Here is a 13616-nt window from a genome sequence, read left to right as displayed (position 1 = left end):
GAACAATATGCCATGGTAGGGTGGAGCTGCGATTTGTACAGTACGAACAGATTGGACAGAGTGAACAGGTGTTTGGAAGAAAAGTAAAGCCGAGAGCGAAAGAGAAAACCAAGTTTTTTAGATGCAGAGGAAGTAATATTTGTAATGTGCTTGTGCCAAGAGAGATTAGAAGTCAGGGTAATCCCCAAAAGAGATACATCATTTTGCCTAGAAATCGGAGTGTCACAAAAGATAAGCATAGGAGCAGAAGAATCCTTTCTGCGAGATATAAGACAAGACTGAGTTTTAGAAGGGTTGAAATCAACTAAGTTGTCTTTGCCCCACTGGAGAATTACCTGGAGATCGGCATTTAAGGAATTGGTAGTGGATATTCGCGAAGTTGAAGCTGATTGAGCAGGGCAAGGTTTTTCAAAATGGAAAGTGGAATGCAATGTGTTATCATCGGAAAACTATGGATAGGATTTCCAGTCACTGGAAGAAGGTCATTAATATACAAGAGGAAAAGAGTGGGGGAAAGAACTGAACCTTGGGGGATACCAGCATACCAGAAGTTAGAAGACAGAGAGCCATCTACAATCACCCTCAGTGAGCGATCAGAGATAAAACTGGATAACCAATTATAAAAAACAGTTGGCAAGCCATAAGATAGAAGCTTGTTTAGAAGACCTTTATGCCAAACATGATCAAAAGCCAGTTTGGACAGAATCCAAAACTGGCTATGGTTGATTAGACAGAAGGTTTCTAGGCAGTTTAAGAGTTGGCGGTTAATTGATTTCTCCATTACTTTAGAATGAGTAGAAGTAATTGCAATGGGATGATAATTGGATGTGAGGGACTTGTCACCCTTTTTAGGAACTGGCTAGATATGGGCAAATTTCCAAGCAGAAGGAAAAACGCCTTTGGAATAAGAATATGAAAAAAGGCAGCAAAGAACAGGAGTAAGTTCAGGAGCACAGGTTTTGAGAACAAGTGGAGAAATACCATCGGGACCTGGAGCTTTCTTAGCATCGAGATTCATCAAAATCCTTCTGACATCCTTTTGACGGAAGACCACATGAGGCATTGAATGGAACGTGTTGGAATGGTGGAAGGTGTTTTTCCAAGATCATTAATACACGAGTTGGAAGAAAAATGGGATGCTAGCAGGTCAGCTTTATCCTTAGTTGAACTGACAACAGATCCATCTGGTTTTGACAGAGGTGGGAGCAGAGATTGGCAAAAGTTGCAGCCAATAGCTTTGTCAAGAGACCAGAATGCTTGGCTACCATTAGGGCAAGAAGCCTGTTCAAAATCTAGTTTGTACTGATTAATGACGCTTTACAATTGTTGCGAGCTTTGGTGTAGGCAGAAAATGAAACTGAAGAATTGGAAACAAGCCAATTATGATATGCAACGTTCTTCTCTTGAACAGCCTTAGCACATTTATTGGAAAACCAAGGTTTAGATAAAGGATGAGATTTTAAAGTGGAGTGTGGAATAAAGGATTCCTTTCCTACAAGAATAATTTCATTGACAAAAATCTGAGCAAACGTTGACATCAGAAGTTTTGAAACAGTAATCCAACCAAGAAAAAAAAAAAAAAAAAAAGAAATCTCGCAGGTCACCCCATTTTGCATTTTTGTAATACCAAACAATACGAGGTTGGGAATAGCCACGAGATAAAGGCTCCATTGGAGAACAGACAATCACCAAGTTGTGATCTGAGGTACCTAAAGGACCACTCACTTCGACCGTGTACTTAGAAGGGTTGTTTGTGAGAGAAAGATCAAGTGTGTTGGCTGTATGGTTGGAATTGTCCGGTATTCTTGTAGATAAATGTAGGTCGACTAACTCTGCACTCTTGTACTTCATGTGATCAATGGGTCGCATTCAGTTTTCATTGGGGTGGTCATAATTCAGTGATCACTCAGTGTATATTATAACCTTAAGTGCTCTAGTACATGTAATGTATAAGATAGCTTATATTAATTAATAGTAATTAACTTGTGTTTTATTAGCTGTAAGGAAGTCAAACCCTTATGCCAAGCTCAATCAAATGTCTCAGAAACGTCAAGAGCAACTACTTCAGTTTCACGATATTTTTCCATCAAATTTGTCCAAAGATGATAACATATACCACTATTTCACTAGTAGATTGACACTGATGGAAGATTGAATTGATGGATTTCTCTATTATTTTGGAAAGAATACAGATAAGTGCAATGAGACAATTGGAATGGAGGAATATTTCATGCTTTTTTAGAACTGTTTGGATACAAACATATTTCTAAGCTGAAGGAAAAAACACCAGAGGAATAAGAAACAATGAACAATGTGAAACAATGAACAACGAATAAAGAACAATGAACAGGAGCAAGCTCGGGAGCACAAATTTTGAGAACAAATGGAGAAATGTCATCAGAACATAGGGCTTTCTTCAAGTCAATCAGGCAGTGGAACTTGTCAATTGACAGACAGAAGTTCCATCCAATATCTTTGGCAAGCAATTAGAATGCTTAACTACCATTTGGATAATAAGCAAGTTTTCTACTATTCTTAGCTTGTTTAAAATAAAGTGTAGACTGATTAATATTTCTTTTATAACTGTTGCGAGCTTTAGGGTATGCAGAAAATGAAGCCGAAGATCTGTAAATAAGCCAATTGCAATATGATGCATTATCTTGAATTAGCCTTAGCACATTTATTGGAAAACCAAGGCTTAGGTAAGGGACAAGATTTTAGGGTGGGATGAAGGATATAGGAATATAAGGATAGAATACCCCTACAAGTATAATTTTACTGACACAACCTGAGCAAACAATGGAATCAGCAGAATTAAAATAGTAATCCAACAAAGGAAAAGAATAGAAATCATGGAGATCATTCTATTTTGCAATCCTGATGGTTGATGAGAAACAGATCAAGGGTGTTGGGTGTGTGGATAGGACTGTCTGGTAGGTAAGTGAACAAGTTGTGGGAAGTCATTGGTAATCACAAAAGCCTTGGCATCTTGACCAGCTGAGGTCTGTGCTACTAGAAAATATAAACCACCTGGAATAGTGAACATTAAAATCACCAAGAAAAATAAATCACTGTTAGGCTGTAGAAAGTTAAGTTTCAAAGAAAGGAAGTCAAAGAGTTCTGAGTAATTAGTGGAATTGGGAGAATAATAGAGATAACAAATGAATTTTACAGAATGGATTACAGCGATTTTAACCAGAGGATATGCCTAGTTAGGATAAAGGAATTTATTCCTAGTTCTCATACAGGAATTTCTGATCAGATATACACAAGTATCACCTTAGAAGCAAAAAGGATCATAGAGCAGTTAGTTAGTACAACTGAGAAGAGCAGTAATAGTTGAGGCAACTGATAAATGAGATTCTGTCAGAAAAAGTAAACAGGCCTGGCAGACTGTAGGCAGAAATGGACATCAATGGGATTGGGACTGAGACAATATATATTTGTGAAATGAATGAGAAAGTTTTTAGGAGGCTTAGATCTTTTCTCAGATAAGTTTGTTCTGTTAGTTTGACCATTCATTATACATTCAGTCAAAGAGTTCTGAGTAATTAGTGGAATTGGGAGAATAATAGAGATAACAAATGAATAATAGAAATAAGAAATAAAAGAGGTGAAAGGGTGTCAAGATTCAAGATTTCTAAGAGGTACAAGCTAAAGATTATAATGATTTATGCACCAACATCGAGCCATGATGATGAAGAGGTTGAAGAAATGTACACTGAAATTGAGTCTTCTAGATGAGCAGAAAACCCACTACACTATTATTATGGGGGACTTCAATGCTAAGGTTGGAAAAAGTCAAAACAGCGCAGAAAGAGGAACTATAGGAAATTTTGGAATTGGTGAAAGAAATAAAAGAGGTGAAAGACTTGTGGAATTTGCAGAATCTCAAGGACTGTCAGTAATGAACACTTTTTACAAGAAAAGGGTGAACAGAAAGTGGACATGGAAGAGTCCAAATGGATTAACAACTAATGAAATCAACTTCATCCTCACTAACAGAAGATATATTGTGAATGATGTTACCATCCTGAATAAGGTAAATGTTGGAAGTGATCACAGAATGGTAAGATGTACACTTGATATAGATGTAGGAAAGGAAAGGAAAAAACTGACTCAAGTAAATAATACAAAGGTCTTTGAAATAAGAGGAGGAGAAAAAGCAGTATGTACTGGAACTTAAAAACAAGTTTGAGCTTCTGCAGACTGCTCAGGACCAAGATATCGACAAGGAATATTACAACTTTCTGAAAGTGATAAAGCCCAAGAAACCTATAGGGAAACAGAAATCCAAAGAAGAAAAAATTAGTCAAGAAACACTTGTCATGATGAACCAAAGACGACAAATGAAGAGCAAGAAAAACACTGACAGGGAGAAAATTGAGTATACTGAGTTATGCAAAGCCATTAGAAAGAGACTCAGAGAGGACATAAGAAGATTTAACACAAGAAAAGTAGAACAAGCATTAAGGGAAAACAAAGGATTTAAATCAGCAACCATGAGCAGTAATACAGAAAGACAAATGATACTGAAACTGAAGAATAGCGATGGTGTACTTATAAACAGCAGAGAAGGCATAATTCAAATAGCAGAAGACTACTATAGAGAATTATACAAGGAGCGAGGGAATGATACCAGCAGTGGGGAACATGAATTGCAAAGTAGCAACACATACGACATACCCGATATTCTTCCTGATGAAGTAGAACATGCATTGAAGAAAATGAAGAATTGGAAAGCCCCGGGGGGAGATGAAGTTACTGTAGAGTTGTTAAAATTGGGAGGAAGAGACATAACACAAAAACTGGCAAGGCTCTTCACAAAGTGCATTAGAAAAGGTGTGATGCCTAAGCAGTGGAATAATGCAATCATAGTTTTGCTGCATAAGAAAGGAGATAAATCAGAAATTGGAAATTATAGACCAATTAGCTTGTTATCCCATATCTACAAGTTGTTCACAAGGGTCATTACTAACAGATTAGAAAGAATACTTGATGAGAATCAACCGAAACAGAAAGCTGGCTTTAGGACAGGATTCTCAACTAGGGATCACCTTCACGTAATATCACAGCTAATGGAGAAAGCAAATGAATATAAAACACCATTATGCCTGGCATTTGTGGATTATGAAAAGGCATTTGACTCCATACAGCATAAGGCAATGTTTCGAGCACTGGAAAGACAAGGCATAGATACTCCATACAAATTTTTTTTTTTGTATATTATGATTTTGAAGAAAATATATGAGAGTGCTACATCCTTTATTAGCCTAGACAAAGACAGTAGCAAATTTAAAATCGAGAAAGGAGTTCGACAAGGAGACACAATATCTCTGAAGCTGTTTACTACTGCCCTTGAGGAAGCTTTCAGAAGATTAGACTGGTCGCAGAAAGGAGTCAATGTGAACAGAGAGCACCTAAACCATTTACGATTTGCAGATGACATTGTGGTCATAAGCCACGATCCCAAAGAATTAGAGGAAAATCTTAATCAGTTATGCACAGTTAGTAAGGATTTTGGACTAAAGATGAATATGGCTAAAACAAAAGTAATGATGAACAAGTATGCCACGGAAAGGAAAATAATGATTGAAGGAGCAGTAATTGAAAAGGTGGAGTCATATACTTATCTGGGACAAGTTATTAGCTGTAATAATGATAAATGGCTGGGAGTCAAGAGAAGAATAAATTTTGGATGGATAGCATTCAGGAAATATAGTCACATACTGAAGAGCAATATCCCAGTTGTCTGAAACGTAAAATAATGAATCAATGTATACTCCCCACCATAACTTATGGAAGTGAAACTTGGGCACTCACCAAAAGAATGGAAGAGAAGCTAAGAACTACACAGTGAAGAATGGAACAAATTATATTGGGAATCAGACTGTTAGATAAGAAGAGAAACACAAGGATTAGGCAGCAAACTCAAGTAAAGGACATTCTTATCAAAACTAAAGAACTAAAATGGTCTTGGGCAGGACACATAGCTCGAAGACATGATGACAGATGGACTAAGAAAATAACAGAATGGTACCCAAGAGGAGCTAGAAGAAAACCTGGAAGACAAAGGTGGAGATCGATAGATGAAATTCACAAGTTTTTGAGTAGTAAATGGATGGCCAGTGCTCAAAACAGAAGGAACTGGAAAGTTGCTGGAGAGGCCTTCATCCTGCAGTGGATTGAAAATGGCTGATGATGATATACATTCAGTAGAAAAAGTAAAAGTGGAGAAGTTGTACAAATTAATGAAGATTTAGATATGGTGTATACACAACAAGAACACTCCCACTCCCTGACATAAACTGGCCTTGACAATGCCCTCCACATACACTACTCAGACTCCCTCCAGTTACAAGCTGGCAGAGTAGAGGCAGCATGATTATATTACCTATATACTATATTACCTATATACTAGGTAATCCAGATTCTTCCTAGAGAGTTACCAATAGGTTTGGTCTGGTGAACTATCTAGAAGCCAGCCTATAAACTCTGTTTAAAAGCTGTACCCTGGAAATGTAAGGAATATTGGATCTTGCCATGATGACCATCATAACGTCAAAGGACAACACTTATGCTACATGGAGGAGATGGGGATTGCCACAGTTTTATTCTGCAGTTAAACATGGGTTTCACCACTTCAAGCTTCTAATAAGCCAAGTGGTGGTTTTTGCACTGGATAATGAGAGTTATAGAGGGTGGCATTTCTGTGTACGATGTGGATACCACCACCTTAGTGGTCACTTTAAGTGTTTTATGCCTTACACATAGGTGTATGACAAAGGTTACGAGAAGGTGCAAGCAGAGGATTTGGGTGTCACACAACAACCGGACCACCAAAATTTGAATGAGACCTGAATATCAGCATTTTACTTCCAGTTAGAAAATCCTAGCCTGTCATTCTTGGAAGAATGTCTGTGATAAGCCACAAGGATCATGAAAGTAATTGCATAGAGGGAGGAATATTACCATATTATAGCTTGCTGCTTTCATTAATTGGTTGAAAGAATTCCAGGGTGGATCAAATAATGTCATCCAAGGCATAGGTATGCCCATACTATTAATTCCTTTAATAAAAATTCTATTTTCTTCACTATTAATGGTATCCACATATATATATATATATATATATATATATATTAGTATGAATCAGTGCTGTAATACTCAATGTTCTACGTTGATAATAATATTAGTAAAATAATAAGAGGAGTTTACCTCAATATAGTATGTAGAACACTTCCGTATGATACCCTCAAGAAATTAAAACGGAAACAACGAAAAAAAAAACCCGACAACTTACCAGTACATTAGAGTAAAATATAAATAAGTAAATAATCAATTTAACGCAATTCAAATCAATTTAAAACAATTAAAAATCAAATTAACGCAATTAAAAGAATCTAATGAAAATATTCAAAACGATTTTCCTTCCTTCGGTGTTGAGTTTTTATTTAACGTATCCCAAATAATATCTAATGTGTATTCAACGTTTACATTCGTATATAACGAGGTAACATCTAGTGAGAATAAATTGTCATTGTCGCCGAGTCTACAGTCTTTAAGATTATTAAATAATGTATCGTAGTTCTTAATCCCAAATTGTATTACCTGTCTAAAGGGTTTTATAATGTTATATACATGTGTGGCTAAGGATGAAAATGCCAAGTTCCTGTAGGAAACAATAGATCGAATAGGAAATCCAGCCTTGTGTAATTTTACCTGACCGAAAAGTGCAGGAATATTGTATGTTCTGGACTTCAATTCCTTTAACTGAACCATAGTAATGTAGTCGTTTTTTCGATATGTGGTTAACGTTTTATTGTATTGATTGACCAAATTGGTAAACAGTGTCGAGGAAGGAAAATCGTTTTGAATATTTTCGTTAGATTCTTTTAATTGCATTAATTTGATTTTTAATTGTTTTAAATTAATTTGAATTGTGTTAAATTGATTATTTAATTATTTATATTTTACTCTAATGTACCGGTAAGTTGTCGATTTTTTCGTTTTAATTTCTGGAGGGTATCATACGGAAGTGTTCTATGTACTATATTGAGGTAAACTCCTCTTATTATTTTACTAATATATATATTATATATATATATATCTGAGAAGGTAATATATAATTAAGAGGCAGATAATAAATGCAACATCAAATGCATCTACATGGAATAGTCAGTTGAGTTCAATTTGTGTAACATAAAACTCTTTACATAATGCCTCTCTTTTTTTAAAAAAAATAATCATATAAATCGTTTTCAAAATGGATATAACAACAAAATACAAATTCTTCTATAACATATTTTTCAACCAATTATTAAAAATCCACTTCTAATGAAATGTCTCAATCTTTTATTACTCTAATTAGAATTAACTTTCACCTTTTGATAAATCCTCATTCAACCTTTCTGTAAATTCTTTCTGACAGACTTGATTATATGTGTAAATTGCAGCCACTTCACAATTATATTCTACATGAACATCATGTGATTCCTATTAAAAAAAGTAACCAATTAATGAAAGAATTGCTTTTAAATGGGAAGGGGTAAGAGAACAGAGCGGTGGAGATAAACTATGAGCAATATCTGCACTGATGGTGTATTGTAATTTGTCTCTGTATACCTCATGTGTATTTTATTGAATATAGCTATTTTTTGGGATGTGTAGAGGGAAAATTTCATCCGGTGCTCAATGAAAATTTAATAAGGGATGGGAGTATAAAACAAAATCAATAAAAAGCATACACTAATATAATGTTTGAATAGCACCTTGCAACTTGATCTTGATCAAAATACTTGAAGTGAAAGCATTTTGCCTATGTAAAGTTTAGAATCTATTTATCACTAATAAAGTCTAACAATCATAAGTTTTGTGGATGTTTTCTCCTCTGCTTCTTCAGATCACAATCATTGAAGAAGTGTAGAGGAGAACATATCCTTGAAACTAATAACAACATTACAAAGGTATACATACAGCATAAGAAACCCCAAAAAACAAAAAAGCATGATAAATTAGGCAAATCATAACTAATGGGGGGAGGAATCTGGCTTCTCTTTAGTAACAAAGAAAAAATTTTAAAAAAAATGTATCATAAAAATAAATTTTGTTTGTAGTAACAAGTTAATTTTAAGATAAAATTCAATACGGAAGCTGTTCGTCCATTCTTTCTTTGTAGAAAGCTAAAGCAATTAGATTTAGCTTATAATTACAATTAGCTTATAATCATTATGCACATTTCATTTCATTTTAACACCTTAAGTCTAAGATTTGCAGAGTTGATTTGGAAATATTGTACAGTAAGTCTGAGTTATGTAACTTTTTTGGACTTATGTAAACTTTTTTCGTTTAATTTTTTTTTTTTTTAGGATTGTAAACTTTAAAACAGTAAAAAAAAAAAAAAAAAAAAAAAAATCAATCAATAACGACGAACACGGCACGCACAAATTGAACAAGTGAGATATGGAGTAACAAGCTTAAAAAATAGGAATGAAGAGAAGATTCTGAAAATTTATTTGTTTTTTTTATATGGCTGAAGATTTTAGTGAAGAGGAACACACATTTCACCATAATAACGTAAAAACCCACAGAATTCCAGCTATCGGTATTATTGCAAATGCAACAAGATCGAGTTTACTACTGTTTGTAATGAATTGTACTAACAGAAAAGCCCGATAAACCAAAAACTGTAAATTGTCTTTACTGTTTTATGCAAATTTTATCAGCAAATTAAAATAATAAGGATGTATGAAAATGGCCAAACATTAACAAGTGTTACGCAGAATTTAGATTTCTTAGTGTCAACAGTGAACATAATAATAAGGGACAAAGACAGAATAAGAGAAGCAGTGAAGGGATTGGCACCAATGAAGTCAATTATAATAACAAAGGCTACGAAATACATACCAGTTTTTACAGTTCAATAACATGCATTTTTAGTTCCTTTTATGATTTTTTTCCCTTATGTGCCACTCCGACTACACTGCTGTCCCAAGATAAAGTTTTTATTGAACTAATTAAAAATATATAATGTATATAACTAATATATAAAAAATATATAATGTATATAACTAATATATAAAAAATATATAATGTATATTAGAGTGCTCTGTCCCCTGCTCACCAACCCCCACACACGCTTTTCTAAGTAATATGTAGAGGTATGACAGAGTAAATCAAATATTTTATACGTAAAAGACAGCTGTTGAAACGCACTGATTAATCAGGAAATGACCTCTGTAATTATTTACCTGTGCATTTGTAGTGCACAGCATTCTCAAGGTCAAATAAATATCACTATATAATTATTTGCCTGCATTTAAAAAGGTCACTTAGGAAAAGGCTTGGTAAAAATTCAGACCTTGAGTATCACTCCATGCTTCAACTAAAAGTCAGGAAGGCAGTGACTGGCAAGTGCCAATCACTGTTTAACCCCCCTCTCTCTTTTTCCTCCTAGGTTGACATGCCTAAGGTGTTTATCCCCCACTTGCTGCGGTTTTAAAATCGGAAAAAGAGTTCCCAATTTTAAAACAGCGGGATGGGGGATAAACACCCTACCAAAGCTAAGCTCCCCCGTCCTGGACGAAAAAAAAAAAAACAATCAGAAACAAAACACATTCACAATAATCATCCAATCACAGAACTTGCCGTACAATCACTCCATTCTTTGACCACGGCCACTGCACAGAGACAAGTGGGTTCCATAATGCACGAGGAATAATGTTGCATCTGAAGGAGCAGGATTAAAATATTTAACTGAAATATTTACAAACTATACAAATACAGGCATACCTCGGTTAACGTTACCTCTGATAACGAAGCCTCGATATAACGAAGTCCGCAATTTCAAGCCCCATTTAACATAAAAAAATATTCCAATTTAAGGCCAACGCCCGACAATCATCCGATTGGTGACTGACGGCGACTCGTTACGTATTCCCGAGTGCTCCCGAGCTGCGGGCATGTCTGTTATAACAGTTTTGCGTGTCAATCGCGTAATTTAGTTGTTGTTTACATGATTGACGTTGTTTCAGTGTGGCGCATTGCAATAATCGACGTAGGTTCTTTATAGCATTACATAACGTAGATTTTGTAAATTTTAATAGAAATATTTTTGTTTTAGTTAATTAAAATGTCAGAATCAAAGAAAAGAAAAGCAATTTCTTTGGAAACTAAACTAAATATCGTACGACGTGTTAAAAGCGGCGAAAGAAATTCCGATGTGGCACATTCTTGAGGATTAGCGCAATCAACTTTAACAACCATACTAAGTCAATCAGAAAAAATAAAACAGTCTGCTCAGAATTGTACAGATGTTACAGCGGCAAAATTAACTCGCTTAAGGAATCCAATTTAGAAAAAATGGAGAAAATGTTAAGTTTGTGGATAGATGATATGTCACAACGTCATATGCCTTTAAGTCAAATGGTGATTCAAGAAAAAGCATTATTTTTGTTTAATCACCTGAAATCTAAACAAACTGAAGAAATTACGGAAACCTTTGGGGCTTCTCGTGGTTGGTTCGAGAAATTTAAAAAACGGGCCAGGATTCTTTTTTTTTTTTTTTTTTGATTTGGTAGTTGTTGGCGCATCGGCTTCTGTGGCCATATTGCACCTCCCAAGGTTTTTGCAGTACTTTGATCCAAGCCCGAGGCGGGAATCGAACCAGCGACCTTTGGGTTGCCAGGCAGGTACTTTACCCACTCGGCTAGCCCGGTCGGCCCGGGCCAGGATTCATAGTGTAAAATTAACAGGAGAAGCTGCAAGTGCAGATGTTGAAGCTGCAAATAAGTTTCCAGAAAAACTAAAGGAAATAATTGAACGTGAAAATTTTCCACCAAATTTGGTGTTCAATGTTGACGAAAGCGGTTTGTTCTGGAAACTGCTACCAACAAAAAGCTTCATTTCTATTGAAGAAAAATCAGCTGCTGGATTTAAAGCAGCCAAAGACCATTTAACGTTACTCTTTGGATCAAATGCCTCTGGTGATTATAAATTAAAATTGCTATTAGTTTACCATTCAGAAAATCCGAGGGCGTTAAAAGGTAACATAAAAATGAATTTACCTGTAATATGGAAAGCAAATAGAAAAGCGTGGGTTACCAAGGAGTTATTTACTGATTGGTTTGTTAACCACTTTTGTCCTGGAGTAAAACGGTATTGTCAAAAAAAACAACTTTGAAGAAAAAGCTCTTTTGTTGTTAGACAATGCTCCGGGACATCCTACTGATCTTAACACGTTGGACACATGCATTCCTGTCAAAGTTGTGTTTCTTCCAGCAAACACAACTTCCCTGATTCAACCATTGGATCAGGGAGTAATAGCATCATTTAAAGCTTATTATCTGCGTCGAACTTTAAGCAATTTAACTGAACTAGAGGATAAAGTGGAAATGACAGTTAAAACTTTTTGGAAAAACTACACCATTAAAAACGCAATTGAAAACATTGATAGTTCTTGGAAAGAAGTCACTAAGAAATGCTTAAATGGAGTTTGGGGCAAAATATGGCCAGAAGTTGTACTAGAAGAAGAAAATAACATCCAAGAAATTAGAAATGAAGTTATCCAGATGGCTCAATCAATAGGTTTCGAAAATGTCGATGAAGAGGATGTTAGAAATTTATTGAATGCAGAAGATGATGGTTTTTCAGTGGAAGATTTAGAAAACCTTGTTAGCAACGAAGACAAAGATAATGAAGGCGAAGTTAAAGAAGTTCCTGCCGAAAAAAGTGTTAACAACCAAAGATTTAAAAAGGTGCTTAAATGACATTGAAAACGTTTTAAATTTTTTTAGTGAAAATGATCCCGATTTAGGAAGAAGTGTTATAGTTAAGCGATCAGTGTTAAATGCAATAACTCCGTATAGGCAATTGTTAAATGAAAGAGAAAAAAAGCATAAACAATCAACTTTAACCTCATATTTTAAAATGTGATTTCACTTTGTATGTAAGTTGACTGTTTATTTAATAAAACTTTTCTTTGTTCGAAAAAAAGCTTTTCATTTTCTTTACGTAGGAACGTATCCCTATTCTGGCCATAGTATTTTTACCTCTGAAAACGAAGTTTCGCTTAACGAAGTAATTTCGTGGAACGAATCCTATTCGTTAATCGAGGTATGCCTGTATACAATATTCATTAATATACAAAAAACGTTACAATGAAACATCAAATGTTAGACAGTGAGGCATGTCCACAAGCTTGATGAATATTATGGAGGCAGCAGTTGTCATAATTAATTGCATTTGTAGTGACATAATTGCCTCGCCCTCTTCTCCCATTGGCTCGAATAAATATCATTAAGAGGAAAACTTTTTTAATGTATAGAGAGAGATAACTATATAAAAATATAGTTATAAAACATAAAAAATATATAATGTATATAACTAATACATAAAAAATATATAACTATATTATGTGGTTTTTGTAATTTTGGCATATCAGGGATATAGGGGCAATATTTTATAGTCATTCCCAAGTTATGTAAAACTCTACTTAAGTAAGAATTCCTGGAATGTATTTCTTAATATGTTGGGGGCTTACTGTATACATATTTTGCTTTGTATTTAAGTTTTCAATTATAATATATATTTATTTATTTTGCAAACTGACTAATTCT

General features: G+C 34.8%; 1 protein-coding gene across 2 annotated transcripts in view; it reads right to left on the bottom strand.

Moving 5' to 3' along the window:
• Nucleotides 1-13616, bottom strand: part of Pyroxd1 (pyridine nucleotide-disulfide oxidoreductase domain 1) — a 143968-nt gene that overhangs the window by 24899 nt on the left and 105453 nt on the right. For both annotated transcript variants that reach the window (XM_090387499.1, XM_090387500.1), the window contains exon 9: nt 8385-8496. In XM_090387499.1, the coding sequence (XP_090243625.1) occupies nt 8385-8496 (112 nt within the window). The remainder of the gene's footprint in view (nt 1-8384; nt 8497-13616) is intronic.

The sequence above is a fragment of the Mastigoproctus giganteus genome, chromosome 13, assembly GCF_048544385.1.
Source record: "Mastigoproctus giganteus isolate SK-2022 chromosome 13, ASM4854438v1, whole genome shotgun sequence".
Taxonomy (NCBI): Eukaryota; Metazoa; Arthropoda; class Arachnida; order Uropygi; family Thelyphonidae; genus Mastigoproctus; species Mastigoproctus giganteus.
This window is presented reverse-complemented; position numbering and strand designations above follow the sequence as displayed.